General features: G+C 55.9%; 2 protein-coding genes across 3 annotated transcripts in view; one reads left to right on the forward strand and one right to left on the reverse strand.

The window, feature by feature from the left end:
* The window catches only part of eefsec (eukaryotic elongation factor, selenocysteine-tRNA-specific), a 445,969-nt gene extending 426,942 nt beyond the window's left edge, over positions 1-19,027 (reverse strand). For both annotated transcript variants that reach the window (XM_041192567.1, XM_041192566.1), the window contains exon 1: positions 18,656-19,027. In XM_041192567.1, the coding sequence (XP_041048501.1) occupies positions 18,656-18,941 (286 nt within the window). In that variant the 5' untranslated portion in view covers positions 18,942-19,027. The remainder of the gene's footprint in view (positions 1-18,655) is intronic.
* Positions 19,028-20,900: 1,873 nt separating this feature from the next.
* The window catches only part of ruvbl1 (RuvB-like AAA ATPase 1), a 60,590-nt gene continuing 57,065 nt past the window's right edge, over positions 20,901-24,425 (forward strand). The window contains exon 1 of the mRNA XM_041192641.1: positions 20,901-21,239. Within this exon, the coding sequence (XP_041048575.1) occupies positions 21,099-21,239 (141 nt within the window). The 5' untranslated portion in view covers positions 20,901-21,098. The remainder of the gene's footprint in view (positions 21,240-24,425) is intronic.

A 24,425-nucleotide genomic window follows, 5' to 3' on the forward strand; every position in this document is an offset into this window, starting at 1 on the left:
GTTGTGTGGCACTACCTCCATGCAAAATAGAGTGGATTTCGAACAGATTTAGCAACTCAAGACTGGGCATCCAAGGGGTGCTATGGGATATCAGTATGAGCAGAATTGTACTCAACCACAATCTGTAACCTCATGGCCTGGTATATCCCCCAATCTACCTTTACCATCAAGCCAGGGAATCAACCCTGGTTCAATGAAGAGGGCAGGAGGGCATGCCAGAAGCAGCACCAGGCATACCCAAAAATGAGGTGTGAACCGGGTTAAACTACAACACAGGATTACTTGCATGCCAAACAGTGGAAGCAGCATGCAAAAGGCAGAGCTAAGTGATTGCATAACCAACAGATCAGACAGAAGCTCTGCGGTCCGGCCACATCCAGCCATGAATTGGACAATTAAACAATTGACAGGTGAGGATGCTCCAATAATATCCCCATCCCAAATGATGGGGAAGTCCAGCACATCAGTACAAAAGACAAGAATGAAGCATTTGCAGCCATCCTCAGCCAGAAGTGCTAAGTGGATGATCCGTCATGGCCTCTTCCCGAGGTCCCCAGCATCATAGGTGCCAGTCTTCAGCCAATTCGATTCACTCCACGTGACATCAAGAAACAGCTGAAGCACTGGATATTACATAGGCTATGAGCCCTGACAACATTCCAGCAATAGTACTGAAGACTTGTGTTTCAGAACTTGCCGTGCCCCTAGCCAAGCTCGTCCACTACAGCTACAATACTGTCATTCACCCAGCAATGTTGAAAATTGCCCAAGTATGTCCTGTCCAGAAAAAGTAGCACAAATCCAACCCAGTCAATTGCCACCCCATCAGTCTACTCTCGATTATCAGCAAAGTGATGGAAGGTGTCATTGACATTGCTAGCAAGCGGCACTTACTCAGGAATAACCTGCTCAATGCTCAGTTTAGGTTCCGCCGGGGCCACTCAGCTCCTGACCTCATTTCAGGCTGGGTTCAAACTGGGTTCAAACATGGACAAAAGAGCTGAATTCAAGAGATGAGGTGAAAGTGACTGCCCTTGATATCAAGGCAGCATTTGACCGAGTGTGGCATCAAACAGTCCTAGCAAAACTGAAGTCAATGACAATCAAGGAAAAAACTCTCCATTTGTTGGAGTCATACCTAGCATAAAGAAAGATGGTTGTGGTTGTTGGAGGGCAATCATCCAGTCTCGGGACATCACAGCAGGCACTCCTCTGGCTAGCTAGGCCCAATTATCTTCAACTACGTCATCAATGACCTTCCCTCCATCATAGAGTCAGAAGTAGGGACGTTTGCTGATGAATGGACAAGGTTCAGTACCATGCACGACTCCTCAGATACTGAAGCAGTCCATGTACATACACAGCCATCCTCGACAATATTCAGACTTGGGCTGCTTCGCACCACACAAGTGCCAGGCATAGACCTTCTCCAACAAGAAAGACCATCTCCTCTTGACATTCAATGCCATTACCATCGCTGATTTCCCCATCATCAACATCCTGGGAGCTACTATTGACCAGAAACTGAACTGGACTTGCCATATAAATACTGTAGCTACAACAGCAGGTCAGAGGCTGGAATTCTACAGTGAGTAACTCACTTCCTGACTCACCAGAGCCTGTCCATCATCTACGGGGCACAAGTCAGCAGTGTGATGGAACACGCTCCACTTGCCTGGATGACTGCAGTTCCAATAACACTCGAGAAGGTCGACACCAGGATAAAACAACCTGCTTAATTGGCATCCCTTCCACAAACATTTACTCCCTCCAACACTGACACACAGTGGCAGCAGTGTGTACCATCTACAAGATGCACTGCAGCAACTCACCTCTGACAACACCCTTCAAACCCTCTACCACCTCAAGGGACAAGGGCAGCAGATGGATGGGAACTTCACCACCTGCAATTTTCTTCCAAGCCACACACTATCCTGACTTGACATATTGCCATTCCTTTACTGTCACAGTGAATCAAAATCCTGGATATCCTTTCCTAACAGCACTGTGGGTATACCTACACCACATGGACTGCAGTGGTTCAAGAAGGCAGCTCACCACCACCTTCTCAAGGGCAATTAGTGATGGGCAATAAATGCTGGGCTAGACAGCGACGTCCACATCCCATGAACGAATAAATAAATCTGAGAAAAATATGCAAGGATATGGGGAAGAGCAAGCAGAGGCACTGTGGAACTAACTAGATTGCTCTTCAAAAGAACAGGCTGATGACCTCCTTCTGTACTCAATTATTCTAAGTAATTAGGAATATCAGTTTTTCTGAATTAGCGACTTCTGCTTCCAGCTGCAATCGAGTAATTCTGCAACCTTCATTTCAAGTTCTGTTTTAATGTACTGGTCTGACATCTCTGTTTTCAATACCAACCTGCCTGTGGCCTCTCCAAGCAAGACTGCCATTTCCTTAATGCTGTGTTATGAGCATTGCCATGCTGTGACTCTCAAGTGAGTTTAAAATGAGGCTGACAAACCCGCTTCGACATAAAAACAAAAAGTGATGGAAGTACTCAGCAACTCAGGCAGCATCTGTGGAGAGAAACATTTCAGGTTGAAGTGACCTTTCATTAGAACTGGTGATCCAAAATCAAAGCTGGAACTTTATTTAAACCGTGATCACACCCAATACTCATCCTTTCCCATGCAATCACACGGTATAAGACCTGCCCCTTTACCTCCTCTCTCCTCATTGTCCACGGCCCCAAACATTCCTTACAGGTGAAGCATCAATTTACATGTACTTCTTTCAATTTAATCTTCAATATTTGCTACTCACAATGCAGTCTTCTCTACACTGCAGAACCAGACAGGGTGACTGCTTTGTGGAACACCTCCATTCAGTCAACAAGCACGACTTTGACCTACCGGTCACTTGCCCACTTCAATTCACCATTTTGCTCTCATGCTCACATTTCTGTCTTCGGCCTGTTGCAGTGTTCCAGTGAAGCCCAAAGCAAGCTGGAGGAACAGCACCTCATCTTCCAATTAGGCACTTTAAAGCCTTCTGCACTCAACATTGAGTTCAACAACTTCAGACCATGAACTCTGTCTTCTTTTTTGATTATTTCCCACCATCACCCCAAGTGCCAGTCGATATCTTGTTCTCATGTTTTTGCTTTCAGACAGAGCTGACCTTTATCCTGCATTAATATCTATTCTGGACCAATATGTTGTTTCTTTACTATAACCATTACCACTCCCTTTACCTTTTGTTCATGACATCTTTGTCATTTAATCTCCCCCTATCCCTAACCTACGAACAAGGAGCAAGAGTAGGCCACTCAGCGCCTCGAGCCTACTCCAACATTTAATTAGGTCACGGCTGATCTTGTGGTAACCTCGACTTCATATTTTCGCCTATCCCCGATAACCTTTCACCCCTTTGCTTATCAAAGATCTAGCAACCTCGGCCATAAAGTATTTAGTCTGCTTCCACTGTCTTTTGAGGAAGAGAGTTCCAAAGACTCTCAACCCTCAAAAAAAATTCTCATCTCTAAGACTCTTAAACGGGCAACCCCTTATTTTTAAAACAGTGATCCCCTAGTTCTAGAACTTCACTTTTGTTCCACCTGACTCCTCCCACTTTTTCAATAGCATAAAGCCCATCACAATTCTGCCTCTCTTCAGTTCTAAAGAAGAGTCTTACGGACTCGAAACATTAACTCTGTTTCTGGCTCCACAGATGCTGCCAGACCTGCTGAGCTTTACCAGCACTGGAACTTTGTTGGTCTGTATGACTCAGTCATAGGCAGCAGTTATCAGCCAAGCCTGGAAAAGAATTTTGTGCTGTCAATGAAACTTTTTCCAGCTGACATTCAAGTGAAGCTTTCGGCATTGAAGCCAACTGGCAAGAAGTACAACAATACTAAAGTGATCAGACACAAGCCTTAACGGAAAGCTGAGTAAACTGTTCAGTGTGCAAGTTAATATGGTTCATCCTGAGGCTGGCCCAAGTCAAATAATCTGGATCCAGGATGGCAGTAGGGGCACTACGATTGATCTTAGTGATCTGGGCTGAACAGTCTATTCCTGTTCCTATGACCCTACAGGCAGCAGAGAGGAATAACAAAACCAGCTAGAGTTCCTGCTCCTTATTACAATCCTGCTGGAAAAGTGGGAGTGTTGCGCAAGACAAGGTTTCAACTTGGCTGTGATGTTCCCTGCAGTAGAACAATTTATCAACGCTCAGAATTCAGTCTCACGACTGAAGCATAACAACTTGGACAAGGTACAATATAGCAAAGCCACAGGTGCCAAGGCCAAAAATAGCATAAATATATCCGACCTCTTTGGCCGAAGTCAACTATTTCACATGATCAAGACCCTGGAGAAAGTAAAAGTGCATGGGCACCATTCAAAGGGTTTCAGAGTCTTCAAATGAAGAGAAAGTAAGGAGCTGGGGTGGTCAGGAGGAGGAGGTTGGTGGTGATGGTGGGGGGGAAAAGAGAGGTATATCGTGTTATATGGGTTGCTCGCAATAAGTCAGATATTACACTGTTTTAAAGTAAGACAGACTTGCATTTATATTGTGCTTTCACAACCACCAGACATCTCAAAACAGTTTACAGCCAATGAAGTACTTTTGAAATGCAGTCACCTGATGTAAGGTAGGAAATGAGGCAACCAATGTGCACACAGCAGACGCTCAAACAGCAATGTGATAGTGACCAGATAATCTGTTTCTTTGTGTAATATTGATCAAGGGATAAATATGGGCCAAGACACTGAGGATAATTCCCATGCTCTTCTTCAAAATAGTCCCATGGGATCTTTTACATCCAATTGAGATGGCCGACAGGGCTTTGGGTTAACGCACTGTCTGAAAGACGGCACCTCCAGTAGTGCAGTGCTCACTCGGTACTGCACTGGAGTGTCAGCCTTGATTTTTGTCCTCAAGCATGACAGGTGAATCATGCCATATAAAGCATATTCTGCAGTCAGAGTTTATTGCTGTTTGGTATGGGAAGTTTGCAAATTGGAAGGTACTGGCATGCTTTCTAGCAATAAATCAGGAAAAAAAAACAGGAAACGACAGCCTCTCTTTTTTGGCACTTTGATGTGGGGACGAACATTTGAAAACATTTACATCCAGATAGATGGACATTGCAAACATCTCAAAATTCAAAAACTTTATTTTGGGGCATGAAGCCAGAGTTATTCTCCCTCCTAGTGTCACAACATAAAACTAGTCCATTCAAAGTATTATTGATGATATTTATCACATATCACTTTGAATAAGGGGCCAAACGTTGTCCTTGTGCAAGAGTAGGGCCAGAGTTCATCAAATTTTTTACAGCACAGAAACAAGCCATTCAGGCCCACCGGTCTATGTCAACATTTACGCTCCTCAGGGCCTCCTCGCAGCCAAGTTGCATACCTTTCTATTCCTTTCTCCTTCATGTGTTCTTCTAGCTTAAATGCTCTTTTGACACAGAGATCACAACACATGAAAACAGGCCATTTCGGTCCAACTAATCTGTCTTGGTAATTAACCAACTCTCGAGCAAATGGAATTAGTTTTATATTCAAGACAACAAGGAGGTGTACAAGAACAGATAAAAAACGGGAGCAATTAGGAATTTCAACAATCTTCAAGAACACACTTACATTCTCAAGACACTGTCAAAGCACGAAAAGGTTCAAAGGCCAGAATTAACAGCTAAATTTCTAGCATGCATAACTTTTCTTTCACTGCACCAACTTGTTAACATAAAGAATTGACATGGTCAGCTCAGCCTTCCTTCTAAATCATGTTTCTCCCGTGATGTTGCAATGGATAATCCAAAGCACTGGGCCAAGCCATACAGATCCATGATTCAATTCTTGGCCTGTACTAATCTGAGCCACGGCAGGTACTAATTGCAGGAAATATCAGCCAGGGCTCCTGTTCCTAATCATCATCAAGTAACTGCTGCTGAGAAGCATACATGGGTACATTAGCTGGAGACAAGATCAGTCAGGTCAGCAATGCTCTCCCATGGTGGAACAGCCAACTGAATCTGGCAATAGTACATGGAACTTCCTGGTCTGTACAACAGACTTCAAAGGAAATGTATTATTATTTTCAAATGCAAAGTGATTCATTTGATAAATATTTTTAACGACTGTAACAGAATCTTGATTAACTCTAATGTCTTTGCATTAGGCAAAGTAATTGGTATAGCTTCAGGCGCCCCATTACAGAAAGGACATTGGTGCCATAGAGCAAATAAAACAAACAATCAGCAGATTGCTACCAAACTGGGAAACCATCGTTCTAAGGAGAGGGGCTGGAGTTACCAGTATTGTTTATATTAGAGCACAGAATATGAAAATTAGATTTGTGTTTTTTAAAAATGATGAGGGTGGGGGGTAATAAAGCAAATAAAGAAAGAAAGGCCCTGCATATACAAGCACCTTTCACAACCTCAGGATGCTTTTCAGAAATAAAATAATTTTTGAAGTGTAGTCTCTGCTGTAACGTGGGAAGCAAATTTGGAAACAGCAAGCTGCCACAAATAGTACAATAATGACCATAAGATCTATTTTTAGTGTTGTTTATTGGGAGATAAATGTTCCTCTGGTAAGGGACTCACAACAAGTGCTGATCAACTTCAAACTTTGAGTCCAGGGTAAACCAATTGAGAGATGAAGAGATTGATCATTATAATTAATCAACAGCTCCAATATTGACATGCCATGCAATTACCAAAATGGAAGGCAGCAAACTATTTGGGCCTTGCTTGTCAGCAATTCTCATGCTCCTGTGTCAAATTGTCACAGAGAGGGAGAGGTATTTTTTTTTATTCGTTCATGGGATGTGGACATTGCTGGCAAGGCCAGACTTTCTTGCCTGTCCCTAATTGCCATTGAGAAGGTGGTGGTGAGCCTCCTTCTTGAACTGCTGCAGTCCATGTGTTGTAGAAACACCCACTGTGCTGTTAGGAAGGGAGCTTCAGGATTTTAACTCAGCGGTAGTGAAGGAATGGCAATATAGTTCCAAGTCAAGATGGTGTGGTGGCTTGAAGGGGAACTTGCAGGTTGTGATGTTCCCATGCATCTGCTGCCTTGACCTTCTGGGTAGTAGAGGTCGCAGGTTTGGAAGGTGCTGTGGAAGAAGCCTTGGTGAGCTGCTGCAATGTACCTTGTAGATTGTATACAGCTGCGACTGTGCATCAGTAGTGGGGGGAGTGAATGTTTAGGTTGGTGGCTGTGTGTTGATCAAGCAGGCTGGTCTCTTTGAGCTTCTTGTGTGTTGTTAGAGCTGTACTTATCCAGACAAGTTGACGTATTCCATCACACTCCTGACTTGTGCCTTTTAAATGGTGGACAGGCTTTGGGGAGTCAGGAGCTGATTTACTCATTGTAGGATTCCCAGCTTCTGACCTGCTCTTGTAGCCACAGTATTTATATGGCTAGTCCGGTTCAGTTTCTGGTCAATGGTAACCCCAGGATGTTGATAATGGGGGATTCAGCGATGGTAATGATATTGAATGTCAAGGGAAGATGGTTACATTCTCTTTTGTTTACGCTGGTCATTGCCTGGCACTTGTTTGGCATGAATGTTACTTGCCAATCATCAGCTCAAACCTGTATAGAAGTGTCTCTAGATAGAGGGCAGCTGGATCATGGAATGTTTTATCACAGGGAGAAGTTGAAGCAGCCATTTGCTGGCCATTTAGCCCATCATGCCAATACTGGCTTCTTGAAGGAGCAATATATTGTCAGAAGTATGTCAGAATGAGAAGTTAAACCGTCTGCTCAGGTGGACATAAGAAATCCCACAGCCACTATTAAGAAGAGTAGGGCAATCACCACATCTCCTGGTCAATATTTATTCTTCACCAACATTACAAAAACAGATCATTTAGTCTTTATCACATGATCTGTTTCTGAGAGCTTGCTGTGCACAAATTGGCTCCCGTGTTTCCAACAGTAGAACAGCAATCACGCTTCAAAAGTAATTTGTTGGCTGTCAAACGCATTGTGCCAGCCTCAGATCGTGAAAGGCGCTACATAAGTGCAAGTTTTTTTTTGCAAATTATGGATGATGGGGGGAGGAGAGAGCAGAAGGGAGGAGAGAGAAAGGGGGGGGAAGAGAGAAAGGGGGGGGGAAGAGAGAAAGGGGGGGGAAGAGAGAAAGGGGGGGGAAGAGAGAAAGGGGGGGGAAGAGAGAAAGGGGGGGGAAGAGAGAAAGGGGGGGGAAGAGAGAAAGGGGGGGGAAGAGAGAAAGGGGGGGGGAAGAGAGAAAGGGGGGGGAAGAGAGAAAGGGGGGGAAGAGAGAAAGGGGGGGAAGAGAGAAAGGGGGGGGAAGAGAGAAAGGGGGGGGAAGAGAGAAAGGGGGGGAAGAGAGAAAGGGGGGGGAAGAGAGAAAGGGGGGGGAAGAGAGAAAGGGGGGGGAAGAGAGAAAGGGGGGGGAAGAGAGAAAGGGGGGGGAAGAGAGAAAGGGGGGGGAAGAGAGAAAGGGGGGGGAAGAGAGAAAGGGGGGGGAAGAGAGAAAGGGGGGGGAAGAGAGAAAGGGGGGGGAAGAGAGAAAGGGGGGGGAAGAGAGAAAGGGGGGGGAAGAGAGAAAGGGGGGGGAAGAGAGAAAGGGGGGGGAAGAGAGAAAGGGGGGGGAAGAGAGAAAGGGGGGGGAAGAGAGAAAGGGGGGGGAAGAGAGAAAGGGGGGGGAAGAGAGAAAGGGGGGGGAAGAGAGAAAGGGGGGGGAAGAGAGAAAGGGGGGGGAAGAGAGAAAGGGGGGGGAAGAGAGAAAGGGGGGGGGAAGAGAGAAAGGGGGGGGAAGAGAGAAAGGGGGGGGAAGAGAGAAAGGGGGGGGAAGAGAGAAAGGGGGGGGAAGAGAGAAAGGGGGGGGAAGAGAGAAAGGGGGGGGAAGAGAGAAAGGGGGGGGAAGAGAGAAAGGGGGGGGAAGAGAGAAAGGGGGGGAAGAGAGAAAGGGGGGGGAAGAGAGAAAGGGGGGGGAAGAGAGAAAGGGGGGGGAAGAGAGAAAGGGGGGGGAAGAGAGAAAGGGGGGGAAGAGAGAAAGGGGGGGGAAGAGAGAAAGGGGGGGGAAGAGAGAAAGGGGGGGGAAGAGAGAAAGGGGGGGGAAGAGAGAAAGGGGGGGAAGAGAGAAAGGGGGGGGAAGAGAGAAAGGGGGGGGAAGAGAGAAAGGGGGGGGAAGAGAGAAAGGGGGGGGAAGAGAGAAAGGGGGGGGAAGAGAGAAAGGGGGGGGAAGAGAGAAAGGGGGGGGAAGAGAGAAAGGGGGGGGAAGAGAGAAAGGGGGGGGAAGAGAGAAAGGGGGGGGAAGAGAGAAAGGGGGGGGAAGAGAGAAAGGGGGGGGAAGAGAGAAAGGGGGGGGAAGAGAGAAAGGGGGGGGAAGAGAGAAAGGGGGGGGAAGAGAGAAAGGGGGGGGGAAGAGAGAAAGGGGGGGGAAGAGAGAAAGGGGGGGGAAGAGAGAAAGGGGGGGGAAGAGAGAAAGGGGGGGGAAGAGAGAAAGGGGGGGGAAGAGAGAAAGGGGGGGGAAGAGAGAAAGGGGGGGGAAGAGAGAAAGGGGGGGGAAGAGAGAAAGGGGGGGGAAGAGAGAAAGGGGGGGGAAGAGAGAAAGGGGGGGAAGAGAGAAAGGGGGGGGAAGAGAGAAAGGGGGGGGAAGAGAGAAAGGGGGGGGAAGAGAGAAAGGGGGGGGAAGAGAGAAAGGGGGGGGAAGAGAGAAAGGGGGGGGAAGAGAGAAAGGGGGGGGAAGAGAGAAAGGGGGGGGAAGAGAGAAAGGGGGGGGAAGAGAGAAAGGGGGGGGAAGAGAGAAAGGGGGGGGAAGAGAGAAAGGGGGGGGAAGAGAGAAAGGGGGGGGAAGAGAGAAAGGGGGGGAAGAGAGAAAGGGGGGGAAGAGAGAAAGGGGGGGGAAGAGAGAAAGGGGGGGGAAGAGAGAAAGGGGGGGGAAGAGAGAAAGGGGGGGGAAGAGAGAAAGGGGGGGAAGAGAGAAAGGGGGGGGAAGAGAGAAAGGGGGGGGAAGAGAGAAAGGGGGGGGAAGAGAGAAAGGGGGGGGAAGAGAGAAAGGGGGGGGAAGAGAGAAAGGGGGGGGAAGAGAGAAAGGGGGGGGAAGAGAGAAAGGGGGGGGAAGAGAGAAAGGGGGGGGAAGAGAGAAAGGGGGGGGAAGAGAGAAAGGGGGGGGAAGAGAGAAAGGGGGGGGAAGAGAGAAAGGGGGGGGAAGAGAGAAAGGGGGGGGAAGAGAGAAAGGGGGGGGAAGAGAGAAAGGGGGGGGAAGAGAGAAAGGGGGGGGAAGAGAGAAAGGGGGGGGAAGAGAGAAGGGGGGGGAAGAGAGAAGGGGGGGGAAGAGAGAAAGGGGGGGGAAGAGAGAAAGGGGGGGGAAGAGAGAAAGGGGGGGGAAGAGAGAAAGGGGGGGGAAGAGAGAAAGGGGGGGGAAGAGAGAAAGGGGGGGGAAGAGAGAAAGGGGGGGGAAGAGAGAAAGGGAGGAGGGAGAGAGAAAGGGAGGAGGGAGAGAGAAAGGGAGGAGGGAGAGAGAAAGGGAGGAGGGAGAGAGAAAGGGGAGGGAGAGAGAAAGGGGAGGGAGAGAGACAGGGGAGGGAGAGAGACAGGGGAGGGAGAGAGAAAGGGGAGAGAGAGAGACAGGGGAGGGAGAGAGAAAGGGGAGGGAGAGAGATAGGGGAGGGAGAGAGACAGGGGAGGGAGAGAGACAGGGGGGGGAGAGAGAGCAGGGGGGGGGAGAGAGAGCAGGGGGGGGGAGAGAGAGCAGGGGGGGGGAGAGAGAGCAGGGGGGGGGAGAGAGAGCAGGGGGGGGGGAGAGAGAGCAGGGGGGGGGAGAGAGAGCAGGGGGGGGGAGAGAGAGCAGGGGGGGGGAGAGAGAGCAGGGGGGGGGAGAGAGAGCAGGGGGGGGGAGAGAGAGCAGGGGGGGGGAGAGAGAGCAGGGGGGGGGAGAGAGAGCAGGGGGGGGGAGAGAGAGCAGGGGGGGGGAGAGAGAGCAGGGGGGGGGAGAGAGAGCAGGGGGGGGGAGAGAGAGCAGGGGGGGGGAGAGAGAGCAGGGGGGGGGAGAGAGAGCAGGGGGGGGAGAGAGAGCAGGGGGGGGGAGAGAGAGCAGGGGGGGGGAGAGAGAGCAGGGGGGGGGAGAGAGAGCAGGGGGGGGGAGAGAGAGCAGGGGGGGGGAGAGAGAGCAGGGGGGGGGAGAGAGAGCAGGGGGGGGGAGAGAGAGCAGGGGGGGGGAGAGAGAGCAGGGGGGGGGGAGAGAGAGCAGGGGGGGGGGAGAGAGAGCAGGGGGGGGGGAGAGAGAGCAGGGGGGGGGGAGAGAGAGCAGGGGGGGGGGAGAGAGAGCAGGGGGGGGGGAGAGAGAGCAGGGGGGGGGGGAGAGAGAGCAGGGGGGGGGGGAGAGAGAGCAGGGGGGGGGGAGAGAGAGCAGGGGGGGGGGGAGAGAGAGCAGGGGGGGGGGAGAGAGAGCAGGGGGGGGGGAGAGAGAGCAGGGGGGGGGGAGAGAGAGCAGGGGGGGGGGAGAGAGAGCAGGGGGGGGGGGAGAGAGAGCAGGGGGGGGGGAGAGAGAGCAGGGGGGGGGGAGAGAGAGCAGGGGGGGGGGAGAGAGAGCAGGGGGGGGGGAGAGAGAGCAGGGGGGGGGGAGAGAGAGCAGGGGGGGGGGAGAGAGAGCAGGGGGGGGGGAGAGAGAGCAGGGGGGGGGGAGAGAGAGCAGGGGGGGGGGAGAGAGAGCAGGGGGGGGGGAGAGAGAGCAGGGGGGGGGGAGAGAGAGCAGGGGGGGGGGAGAGAGAGCAGGGGGGGGGGAGAGAGAGCAGGGGGGGGGGAGAGAGAGCAGGGGGGGGGGAGAGAGAGCAGGGGGGGGGAGAGAGAGCAGGGGGGGGGAGAGAGCAGGGGGGGGGAGAGAGCAGGGGGGGGGAGAGAGCAGGGGGGGGGAGAGAGCAGGGGGGGGGAGAGAGCAGGGGGGGGGAGAGAGCAGGGGGGGGGAGAGAGCAGGGGGGGGGGAGAGAGCAGGGGGGGGGAGAGAGCAGGGGGGGGGAGAGAGCAGGGGGGGGAGAGAGCAGGGGGGAGAGAGAGCAGGGGGGAGAGAGCAGGGGGGAGAGAGCAGGGGGGAGAGAGCAGGGGGGAGAGAGCAGGGGGAGAGAGGAGGGGAGGAGGGGAGGAGGGGAGGAGGGGAGGAGGGGAGGGAGGAGGGGAGGGAGGAGGGGAGGGAGGAGGGGAGGGAGGAGGGGAGGGAGGAGAGGGGAGGAGAGGGGAGGAGGGGAGGGAGGAGAGGGGAGGAGGGGAGGGAGGAGAGGGGAGGAGGGGAGGGAGGAGAGGGGAGGAGGGGAGGGAGGAGAGGGGAGGAGGGGAGGGAGGAGAGGGGAGGAGGGGAGGGAGGAGAGGGGCGGGAGGGGAGGGAGGAGAGGGGCGGGAGGGGAGGGAGGAGAGGGGCGGGAGGGGAGGGAGGAGAGGGGCGGGAGGGGAGGGAGGAGAGGGGCGGGAGGGGAGGGAGGAGAGGGGCGGGAGGGGAGGGAGGAGAGGGGCGGGAGGGGAGGGAGGAGAGGGGCGGGAGGGGAGGGAGGAGAGGGGCGGGAGGGGAGGGAGGAGAGGGGCGGGAGGGGAGGGAGGAGAGGGGCGGGAGGGGAGGGAGGAGAGGGGCGGGAGGGGAGGGAGGAGAGGGGCGGGAGGGGAGGGAGGAGAGGGGCGGGAGGGGAGGGAGGAGAGGGGCGGGAGGGGAGGGAGGAGAGGGGCGGGAGGGGAGGGAGGAGAGGGGCGGGAGGGGAGGGAGGAGAGGGGCGGGAGGGGAGGGAGGAGAGGGGCGGGGCGGGAGGGGAGGAGAAGAGGGGCGGGAGGGAGGGAGGAGAGGGGCGGGAGGGGAGGGAGGAGAGGGGCGGGAGGGGAGGGAGGAGAGGGGCGGGAGGGGAGGGAGGAGAGGGGCGGGAGGGGGGGGAGGAGAGGGGGGGAGGGGAGGAGGAGAGGGGGGGAGGAGGGGAGGGAGGAGAGGGGGCGGGAGGGGAGGGAGGAGAGGGGGGGAGGGAGGGAGAGGGGAGGGAGGAGGGGAGGGAGGAGGGGGGAGGGAAGGAGGGGGGGAGGGAGGAGGGGGGAGGAGGAGGGGAGGGAAGGGGGGGGGGGGAGGAGGTGGGGAGGGAGAGGGGGGGGAGGGAGGAGGGGAGGGAGGAGAGGGGAGGGAGGGGAGGGAGGAGAGGGGGGGAGGGAGGGGGGGAGGAGAGGGGGGGAGGAGAGGGGGGGGAGGAGAGGGGGGGGAGGAGAGGGGGGGGAGGGGGGGGGAGGAGAGGGGGGGGAGGAGAGGGGGGGAGGGAGGGGAGAGGGGGGGGGGGGGGGAGGGGGGGGAGGAGGGGGGGGGGAGGGGGAGGGAGGAGAGGGGGGGGAGGGGGAGGGAGGAGAGGGGGGGGAGGGGGAGGGAGGAGAGGGGGGGAGGGGAGGGGGGAGAGAGGGGGGGAGGGGAGGGGGAGAGAGGGGGGGAGGGGGAGGAGGGGGGGAGGGGGAGAGGGGCGGGAGGGGAGGGAGGAGAGAGGGGGGGAGGGGAGGGGGGGGAGGAGAGGGGGGGGGGGGAGGGGGGAGGAGGGGGGGAGGGGGGGGGGGAGGGAGAGGGGGGGGAGGGGGGGAGGGAGGGGGGAGAGAGGGGGGGAGGGGGAGGGGAGAGGGGGGGAGGGGGAGGGGGAGAGAGGGGGGGAGGGGGAGGAGGGGGGGAGGGGGAGAGGGGGGGGAGGGGAGGGGGAGAGAGGGGGGGAGGGGAGGGGGGAGAGGGGGGGGGGGAGAGGGGAGGGGAGAGAGGGGGGAGGGGGGGAGGGGAGGGGGGGGAGGGGGGGAGGGGGAGGGGGGGGAGGGGAGTAGAGGGGGGGAGGGGAGGGGAGGGGGAGTTAGAGGGGGGGGGGGGAGGGGGAGGGGGGAGGAGGGGGGAGGGGGAGGAGGGAGGGGGAGAGAGGGGGGGAGGGGAGGAGGGGGGGAGGGGAAGAGAGGGGGGAGGGGGAGGGGGAGGGGAGAGAGGGGGGGGGGGAGGGGAGGGGGAGTAGAGGGGGGGAGGGGGAGGGGGAGGGGGAGGAGAGGGGGGGAGGGGGAGGGGAGAGGGGGGGGGAGAGGGGGGAGGGGAGGAGGGAGGAGAGGGGCGGGAGGGGAGGGAGGAGAGGGGCGGGAGGGGAGGGAGGAGAGGGGCGGGAGGGGAGGGAGGAGAGGGGCGGGAGGGGAGGGAGGAGAGGGGCGGGAGGGGAGGGGAGGGGAGGGAGGAGGGGAGGGAAGGAGGTGGGGAGGGAAGGAGGTGGGGAGGGAAGGAGGTGGGGAGGGAAGGAGGTGGGGAGGGAAGGAGGTGGGGAGGGAAGGAGGTGGGGAGGGAAGGAGGTGGGGAGGGAAGGAAGGGGGAGGGAAGGAAGGGGGAGGTAGGGGGGGGAGGTAGAGGTGGGGGAGGTAGAGGGGGGGAGGTAGAGGGGGGGAGGTAGAGGGGGGGGAGGTAGAGGGGGGGGAGGTAGAGGGGGGGGAGGTAGAGGGGGTAGGTAGAGGGGGGGGAGTTAGAGGGGGGGAGGGGGAAGGGGAGTTAGAGGGGGGGAGGGGGAGGGGGGAGTTAGAGGGGGGGGAGGGGGAGGGGGAGGGGGGAGTTAGAGGGGGGGGAGGGGGAGGGGGAGGGGGGAGTTAGAGGGGGGGAGGGGGAGGGGGGAGTTAGAGGGGGGGAGGGGGAGGGGGGAGTTAGAGGGGGGGAGGGGGAGGGGGAGTTAGAGGGGGGGAGGGGGAGTTAGAGGGGGGGAGGGGGAGTTAGAGGGGGGGAGGGGGAGGGGGAGTTAGAGGGGGGGAGGGGGAGGGGGAGTTAGAGGGGGGGAGGGGGAGGGGGGAGTTAGAGGGGGGGAGGGGGAGGGGGGAGTTAGAGGGGGGGAGGGGGAGGGGGGAGTTAGAGGGGGGGAGGGGGAGGGGGAGTTAGAGGGGGGGAGGGGGAGGGGGAGTTAGAGGGGGGGAGGGGGAGTTAGAGGGGGGGAGGGGGAGTTAGAGGGGGGGAGGGGGAGGGGGAGTTAGAGGGGGGGAGGGGGAGGGGGAGTTAGAGGGGGGGAGGGGGAGGGGGAGGGGGAGTTAGAGGGGGGGAGGGGGAGGGGGAGGGGGAGTTAGAGGGGGGGAGGGGGAGGGGGAGGGGGAGTTAGAGGGGGGGAGGGGGAGGGGGAGGGGGAGTTAGAGGGGGGGAGGGGGAGGGGGAGGGGGAGTTAGAGGGGGGGAGGGGGAGGGGGAGGGGGAGTTAGAGGGGGGGAGGGGGAGTTAGAGGGGGGGAGGGGGAGTTAGAGGGGGGGAGGGGGAGGGGGAGGGGGAGTTAGAGGGGGGAGGGGGAGGGGGAGGGGGAGTTAGAGGGGGGGAGGGGGAGGGGGAGGGGGAGTTAGAGGGGGGGAGGGGGAGGGGGAGTTAGAGGGGGGGAGGGGGAGGGGGAGGGGGAGGGGGGGGAGGGGGAGGGGGAGGGGGAGGGGGAGGGGGGGGAAGAGAAGGAGGGGGAGGGGGGGGAAGAGAAGGAGGGGGAGGGGGGGAAGAGAAGGAGGGGGAGGGGGGGGAAGAGAAGGAGGGGGAGGGGGGGGAAGAGAAGGAGGGGGAGGGGGGGGAAGAGAAGGAGGGGGAGGGGGGGGAAGAGAAGGAGGGGGAGGGGGGGGAAGAGAAGGAGGGGGAGGGGGGGGGGAAGAGAAGGAGGGGGAGGGGGGGGGAAGAGAAGGAGGGGGAGGGGGGGGGGAAGAGAAGGAGGGGGAGGGGGGGGGGAAGAGAAGGAGGGGGAGGGGGGGGGGAAGAGAAGGAGGGGGAGGGGGGGGGAAGGAGGGGGAGGGGGGGGGGAACGGGAGGAGGGGGAGGGGGTGGAACGGGAGGAGGGGGAGGGGGTGGAACGGGAGGAGGGGGAGGGGGTGGAACGGGAGGAGGGGGAGGGGGTGGAACGGGAGGAGGGGGAGGGGGTGGAAGGGAAGGAGGGGGAGGGGGGGGAAGGGAAGGAGGGGGAGGGGGGGGAAGGAAGGAGGGGGAGGGGGGGGAAGGAAGGAGGGGGAGGGGGGGGAAGAGAAGGAGGGGGAGGGGGGGGAAGAGAAGGAGGGGGAGGGGGGGGAAGAGAAGGAGGGGGAGGGGGGGGGAAGAGAAGGAGGGGGAGGGGGGGGAAGAGAAGGAGGGGGAGGGGGGGGAAGAGAAGGAGGGGGAGGGGGGGGAAGAGAAGGAGGGGGAGGGGGGGGAGGAGAAGGAGGGGGAGGGGGGGGAAGAGAAGGAGGGGGAGGGGGGGGAAGAGAAGGAGGGGGAGGGGGGGGAAGAGAAGGAGGGGGAGGGGGGGGAAGAGAAGGAGGGGGAGGGGGGGGAAGAGAAGGAGGGGGAGGGGGGGGAAGAGAAGGAGGGGGAGGGGGGGGAAGAGAAGGAGGGGGAGGGGGGGGAAGAGAAGGAGGGGGAGGGGGGGGAAGAGAAGGAGGGGGAGGGGGGGGAAGAGAAGGAGGGGGAGGGGGGGGAAGAGAAGGAGGGGGAGGGGGGGGAAGAGAAGGAGGGGGAGGGGGGGGAAGAGAAGGAGGGGGAGGGGGGGGAAGAGAAGGAGGGGGAGGGGGGGGAAGAGAAGGAGGGGGAGGGGGGGGAAGAGAAGGAGGGGGAGGGGGGGGAAGAGAAGGAGGGGGAGGGGGGGGAAGAGAAGGAGGGGGAGGGGGGGGAAGAGAAGGAGGGGGAGGGGGGGGAAGAGAAGGAGGGGGAGGGGGGGGAAGAGAAGGAGGGGGAGGGGGGGGAAGAGAAGGAGGGGGAGGGGGGGGAAGAGAAGGAGGGGGAGGGGGGGGAAGAGAAGGAGGGGGAGGGGGGGGAAGAGAAGGAGGGGGAGGGGGGGGAAGAGAAGGAGGGGGAGGGGGGGGAAGAGAAGGAGGGGGAGGGGGGGGAAGAGAAGGAGGGGGAGGGGGGGGAAGAGAAGGAGGGGGAGGGGGGGGAAGAGAAGGAGGGGGAGGGGGGGGAAGAGAAGGAGGGGGAGGGGGGGGAAGAGAAGGAGGGGGAGGGGGGGGAAGAGAAGGGGGGCAAGAGAAGGAGGGGGAGGGGGGGGAAGAGAAGGAGGGGGAGGGGGGGGAAGAGAAGGAGGGGGAGGGGGGGGAAGAGAAGGAGGGGGAGGGGGGGGAAGAGAAGGAGGGGGAGGGGGGGGAAGAGAAGGAGGGGGAGGGGGGGGAAGAGAAGGAGGGGGAGGGGGGGGAAGAGAAGGAGGGGGAGGGGGGGGAAGAGAAGGAGGGGGAGGGGGGGGAAGAGAAGGAGGGGGAGGGGGGGGAAGAGAAGGAGGGGGAGGGGGGGGAAGAGAAGGAGGGGGAGGGGGGGGAAGAGAAGGAGGGGGAGGGGGGGGAAGAGAAGGAGGGGGAGGGGGGGGAAGAGAAGGAGGGGGAGGGGGGGGAAGAGAAGGAGGGGGAGGGGGGGGAAGAGAAGGAGGGGGAGGGGGGGGAAGAGAAGGAGGGGGAGGGGGGGGAAGAGAAGGAGGGGGAGGGGGGGGAAGAGAAGGAGGGGGAGGGGGGGGAAGAGAAGGAGGGGGAGGGGGGGGAAGAGAAGGAGGGGGAGGGGGGGGAAGAGAAGGAGGGGGAGGGGGGGGAAGAGAAGGAGGGGGAGGGGGGGGAAGAGAAGGAGGGGGAGGGGGGGGGAAGAGAAGGAGGGGGAGGGGGGGGAAGAGAAGGAGGGGGAGGGGGGGGGGAAGGGAAGGAGGGGGAGGGGGGGGGAAGGGAAGGAGGGGGAGGGGGGGGGGGAAGGGAAGGAGGGGGAGGGGGGGGGAAGGGAAGGAGGGGGAGGGGGGGGGGGAAGGGAAGGAGGGGGAGGGGGGGGGAAGGGAAGGAGGGGGAGTGGGGGGAAGGGAAGGAGGGGGAGTGGGGGGAAGGGAAGGAGCGGGGGGGGGGAAGGGAAGGAGCGGGGGGGGGGAAGGGAAGGAGGGGGAGGGGGGGGAAGGGAAGGAGGGGGAGGGGGGGGAAGGGAAGGAGGGGGAGGGGGGGGAAGGGAAGGAGGGGGAGGGGGGGGAAGGGAAGGAGGGGGAGGGGGGGAAGGGAAGGAGGGGGAGGGGGGGGAAGGGAAGGAGGGGGAGGGGGGGGAAGGGAAAGAGGGGGGGGGAAGGGAAGGAGGGGGAGGGGGGGAGGGGGGAGAGTGGAGGGGAGGGGAGGGGGGAGAGTGGAGGGGAGGGGAGGGGGGAGAGTGGAGGGGAGGGGAGGGGGGAGAGTGGAGGGGAGGGGAGGGGGGAGAGTGGAGGGGAGGGGAGGGGGGAGAGTGGAGGGGAGGGGAGGGGGGAGAGTGGAGGGGAGGGGAGGGGGGAGAGTGGAGGGGAGGGGAGGGGGGAGAGTGGAGGGGAGGGGAGGGGGGAGAGTGGAGGGGAGGGGAGGGGGGAGAGTGGAGGGGAGGGGAGGGGGGAGAGTGGAGGGGAGGGGAGGGGAGGGGGGAGAGTGGAGGGGAGGGGAGGGGGGAGAGTGGAGGGGAGGGGAGGGGGGAGAGTGGAGGGGAGGGGAGGGGGGAGAGTGGAGGGGAGGGGAGGGGGGAGAGTGGAGGGGAGGGGAGGGGGGAGAGTGGAGGGGAGGGGGGAGAGTGGAGGGGAGGGGGGAGAGTGGAGGGGAGGGGGAGAGTGGAGGGGAGGGGGAGAGTGGAGGGGAGGGGGAGGGGAGGGGGAGGGGAGGGGAGGAGGGGAGGGGAGGGGGGGAGGGGAGGGGGGGAGGGGAGGGGGGAGAGTGGAGGGGAGGGGGAGAGGGGAGGAGGGGAGGACCACAGAACATCATTCATTTATTCCCAGAAGACGATCTACCTCCAATGATGGTCCTGATGAGGGAGGCATGCCCGGGGCAGTCCACCAGTGTCACCTGCAGCCTGGTGTAGTCTCCGTGCGGCCTGAGGTGCTCCGGGACGGGCAGGCAGAAGGAGGAGAAGCCCAGGTCCAGGGTGATGCCCCTCTCCCGGCTCTGAGGATTCTTGTCGAAGGCCGCGGTGGAGGCCGTGGTGCTCAGGGCCCGAGCCAGCGCCGTCTTGCCGCTGTCGATGTGACCCAGCACCCCGACATTGAAATTCAGGGTCTCGGTGGCAGCCGCCGCCATGGTTACCAAGAAACGGGAGCCTGGGGGGGACAGTCAAACCCGACGGAACGTCCGCCCTGCACCCACTTTACACCACCCCCCTCTCCCTGAAGCTGGAACATAGAGTTCCGCTTTACAACCCACAATCAGCAAAAAAAAAAGCAAAGCTCAGAAAAACCTGGAGGAAAAAAAAAAACAACAGATGTTGAAAATTCAAAACTGACACAGGAAAATTAATGTTGTAAATTTACAGAGAAGTTTTAAAACCAAAATATTAAGTTTTTTTCTCTTTTTAAAAATAAGCTGCTGACCAACCTGCTGCTTGTTCTCAGCATTTTCTGTTTTTATTTCTGGAAATACACAGAATCTGCGGAGAAACAGCATTTATTACAGAGTTTTTCAGCACAGATTCAGCCCAACAGGTCCATGCTCTGCGGGACAGGCAGATGTTTCAGAAATACATTCTGCATTGAGCACTTGTTGAATGCTTTTATAGCAGGATAGCCACGTTTATTCCTGCTCAGCGTTGTCAGAAGTTCCATCTTGTCTCTCCTCCCCTGAAGATGCTGGCCTGTGATGAAGGTTTATAGGAACAGGAGGAGGCTACTCACATCCTCAAGTCTGTTACATGCCTAGGTTGATGCCAAGTGTTTAGTTTGGTTTTACTCCTTTTTTGACTTTTCTGTAGTGTTTTGCTGTACAACTGAGAACACTAGGCCATTTCAGTCAATCACGTGGCTGTGGGTGTGGAGTCACATGTAGGCTAGGCCAGATAAGGGTGACAGATTTCCTTCAAAGTGAACCATTTGAGATTTTACAACAATCCTGGTTACTACTACTGATACCAGTATTCCAGATTTATTAATTCATTGAATTTAAATTCCACCAGCTGCCATGGTGGAATCTGAACTCCTGTCCCCAGAGCATTAGTTGGGGCATCTGGATTACTAGTTCAGTAGCATTGCCACTATGCTACCAGGCCCTTATGTACAGAGGGCCAATAAATGCTGGCTTTGCCAGCGATACCCATATTTCAGAAAGTAACAAGTCTTAAAAATTTGAAATTGTTATTGTTGGCTGTGACTATTTACAACATTTGCTAAATGAAGGTATAGAGTCATTTACAGCACAGAAGAAGGTAATTTGGCTCATTGAGTCTATGTCAGCTGTCTATAGAGCAATCCTGTCAGTCGAATCACCCGCTCCATCATTGTAACATAGCAAGTTTATTTCCTTCAAGTGCCTATCAAGTTTCCTTTTGGAATAAAAACAAAAAAACTGCGGATGCTGGAAATCCAAAACAAAAACAGAATTACCTGGAAAAACTCAGCAGGTCTGGCAGCATCGGCGGAGAAGAAAAGAGTTGACATTTCGAGTCCTGCTGAGTTTTTCCAGGTAATTCTGTTTTTCCTTTTGGAATTATTCAGTTTCCGCTTGCACCACTTTGTGGGTACATTAATGATAATAACAAAAAATAAGCAACCCATGCAATATTGTACAATGTTTAAGTCCAGTTATTTTTACATCCCAGCTTTTTGTATTTGTTAAAATTTTAAATTGTTTAAAAATATGCATTTTCAATTATATATAAATTCTTAAATTATGTGAATTTTAAAATATCAGAACACTTGAATAGAGAAAAATATTCTTTCATAACCATAAACGTCACCTGAGCAAATATGCTTTAATAAGTAATTAATGTAATAAATACAAAATTATTTTGTAATTATTCAATATCAATGAACTAGCAGAAACCCTTCTATGGCCTGCAGCACTGGAGTCTGTAATTGACAGCTCCGTTCTTCAATAGTAAATGAGCTGTCTCTTTGAACAGCCAATAATAGGAAAGAAGCCGGTACTTCCGATTATCTAAACTGCGAATACACACTCCTTAGCGACGGAGCCGGAAGCTGGTGACCACCTAGCTTGCTGGGGAGGCTGGCCCTATGATTGATGGCGAGTCGACCAATAGAACGGACGAAGGATTTGACGGACGGCTCTTTGGACCAATCAACGAAGAGAATGGGCGTTGCTCTCTACTATGGGATTAGGTCGGCCGGTGTTGTCCGCCGCCTTGCTTGGTAACACGCGCCGCCGTTTTACCTCAAGCGGATCCGAGTGGAGGGAGGCTTGGGCTGCAGGCCAGGGGGAGCGAGAGGACCGGATTTGCAGCGAACGATGAAGATCGAGGAGGTCAAGAGCACCACCAAGACCCAGCGGATCGCCAGCCACAGCCATGTGAAGGGGCTGGGCCTGGACGAGAGCGGCCTGGCCAAGGTGGCGGCCGCCGGGCTGGTGGGCCAGGAGAACGCCAGGGAGGTGGGTGGCAAGGCAGGGGCCCCTTCCAGCTCCCACCCCCCATCCCATCCCCCCCCACCATCCCATCCCTCCCTTCCTACCGGGACCCCACCGTCTGCCTTCAGCCGGCTTGGACCATCATCCTTTCCCCCCCTCTTCTCACATAAGGATAATTATAAAAACAAGCTCTTGCGTTTCTGTAGCGCCTAACAACCTCCAGGCATCCTCCCAATGTGCTTTGCAAGTGAAGTCACTGTTGTAATGTAGGAAACCGGCAGCCAGTTTATGCACAGCCAGATCCTTTTGACAGAAGGGGAATAGCATTGGACTTGAAACATAAATCCTGTTTCTTTCTCCACAGATGCTGCCAGACCTGCTGAGTTTTTCCAGCATTTTCTACTTTTACTTGGAATCCCACACATAACTGGAATTGTCTCCCTAACAGCACTGTGGGTGTACTGCAGCAGTTCAAGAAGGTGGCTCACCACCACCTTCTCAAAGGTAATTGGGGATGGGCAATAGATGCTGACCTAGCCAGCGATGCCCACACCCTGTGAATGAATAAATAAGCTGTGCAATAAGGACCAGAGCATCTGTTTCAGTGAGTGCTGGCTGAGGGGTAAATATTGGCCCCCAAGACACCAGGGAGAACAAATGCCAAGACCAAATACTGCAAATGTTGGAAAATGTGAAACATTAACAGGAATTGCTGAGCAAGTGTTTTTTTTTAATTCGTTCATGCAGCAAGTGTGCCCCTGGCAAGGCCAGCATTTACTGTCCATCCCTAATAGCCTATGTGAAAGTGGTGGTGAGCTGCCGCCTTGTTTACAACTGAGTGACTTGCTAGTCCATTTACAGCAGTCAGTGCTTCACAGAGTTTGGAGTCACATAGGGTTTGGAGCCAAGGCTAGCCTTGGTAAGGATGGCAGATTTCCTTCCATAATGGGTATTGGTGAATCAGATGGGTTTTATTGCAGTAGTTTCCTGGTCACCATTACCGGTACTAGGTTTTTATTTTGGATTTATTTAATTGAATTAAATCTCCAGCTGTGGGATTTGAACTCAAGCCTCTGGATCATTAATTCAGTCCTCTAGATTACTAATCCAAAAGCTAACCACTGTGCCTGTGTATCAGAGGTTAAGCAGCACTTGTGCGGAGAGAAGCAGAGTTAATATTTCAGGTCAGTGACTTCACCAGAACTGAGAGAAGCACCCTGCTCTTTAAAATAGTGCCACGGGATCTTTTACCTGAGGGGAGTCGAAGCTTCGGTTTAACAAAAGACAGCACTTCTGACCGTGCAGCCCTCCCTCCGTATCGCATTGGGGTATCAGAGTAGATTTTATACTCAAGTCTCTGCTGTGATCCATGTACCCACAACTTTCTGACTCAGAGACCATGACTGGCATCTAGATTTTTGCTCCTGTGTTATAAGTGTTTGACGGAAAGTTTCAAAATGTCAACTATGCAGGACAAATCCACCATTTAAAAAATACTTAATTTAGTTCCTCGATAACTGTCAGTGTGGCTCAGTGAGTAGCATTTTCCCATCTGAGTGAGAAGATCTTGATTGAAGTACATAAGATCCTGGAAGGTCTTGACAGGGTGGACATGGAAAGGTTGTTTGCTCTTGTGGGTGAGTCCAGAACTATGGGGCACTGTTTTAAAATTAGGGGTTGCCCTTTTAGGACAGAGATAAGGAGAAATTTTTTCTGAGGGTTGTGCGACTTTGGAACTCTCCACCTCAGAAGGTGGTGGAGGCAGGGCCATTGAATATTTTTAAAGCAGAAGGAGATGCATCCAAGGGAATCAAAGGTTTTTGGGGGTAGATGGGAATGTGGAATTCAAAACACAAATAGATCAGCCATGATCTTATTGAATGGTAAAGCTCCTATTTCGTATGTAAGGTCATGGGTTGAAGTTTCACGCCAGTTAATGTAAGAAAAGTCGAATGCTAAGGCAATAATTGCATTGCAAAGTGACTGAAAGATAGCACAACAATGTCTCTTCCACCAAATAAATGATGAGTGGCTATTCACGCTGTCAATACGTCACTGTGTTATATGTTGACGCTGAGTGCTGTGGCACCACATTCAAATTTTATTAGGTTGAGAGACTAAATGGAATTGGGTAGGATCCGTGGTAGGGGCTGATTTGTTGTATGTCTGGGAGTAAGGCAATTTATAGACTTTTTTTTCAGTTCTCCAATAGCTGGGTCAAAATCCTGGAACTCCCTTCCTAAGAGTATTGTGAGTGTACCTACATCACACGGACTGCAGTGGTTCAAGAAGGCAGCTCATCACTACTTTCTCAATGGCAGTTAGAGATAGACAGTAAATGCTGGCCTAGCCAGCAACTTCCATATCCTGTGAACGAATAAAAAAAATCCAAAGTGTGACAGAATGAGGCGAGGGAGGAAGATGTATCAAACATTTTAACAAGTAATGAAACTCATTGAAATCATGAAAGCTTTTGACATCCTGAGTCCATCTAGGATGGAGGTCTTGTGGCACAGTGGGTAGTGTCCCTGTCTGAGCCAGAGGCTCTGGGTTCAAATCCCACTCCAGTACTTGATTGCCACGGAAGGTGTGTTCTTAACCTGGCCAAACAGGTTTATTATCAACCTACAAATCCTTTTGATACACCTGTGGCAGATAGTAAGAGCAGGAGAGTCTCCTGGTTAGCCAGAACCTACAGAAGTCAACAGCAACCGCGATAGTACTTTGCCAAGCATAACCGTTTACTAACACCTGGAAGTCCGTGTTCACAGTGTCCTAGGCTATGGTACCTGAAGAGAGAGGATCAAGGCTGATACAGCAGCAGATGTAAAGGATCCCGTGCACTATTTGAAGTAGAACATAGTAGTTCTCGGTGACCTAATCAAAAGTTAACCCTCAAGCAAAACTGATGAACTGAGATAGAACAAAAGCAAAAGTAACTGAAAAAACTCGGCTGGTCTGACAGCATCTGTGGAGAGGGATACAGTTGACATTTTGAGTCCATCTGACCCTTCATCAGAACTAAGACATAGAAATGAGATGAAATATGAGCTGGTAGAAAGGCGTGGGACAGGAGAGCTCGATAGGGGTCCAGTGATAGGTGGAGGCCAAGAAGAGACTGCCAAAGATATAGAAAAAAGGTCAAAGGGGTGTTGACGGTGGTGATATTATCTAAAGGATGTGCTAATGGGGACATTAAGGGAAGCAAGC

The sequence above is a fragment of the Carcharodon carcharias genome, chromosome 7 (assembly GCF_017639515.1).
Source record: "Carcharodon carcharias isolate sCarCar2 chromosome 7, sCarCar2.pri, whole genome shotgun sequence".
NCBI lineage: Eukaryota > Metazoa > Chordata > Chondrichthyes > Lamniformes > Lamnidae > Carcharodon > Carcharodon carcharias.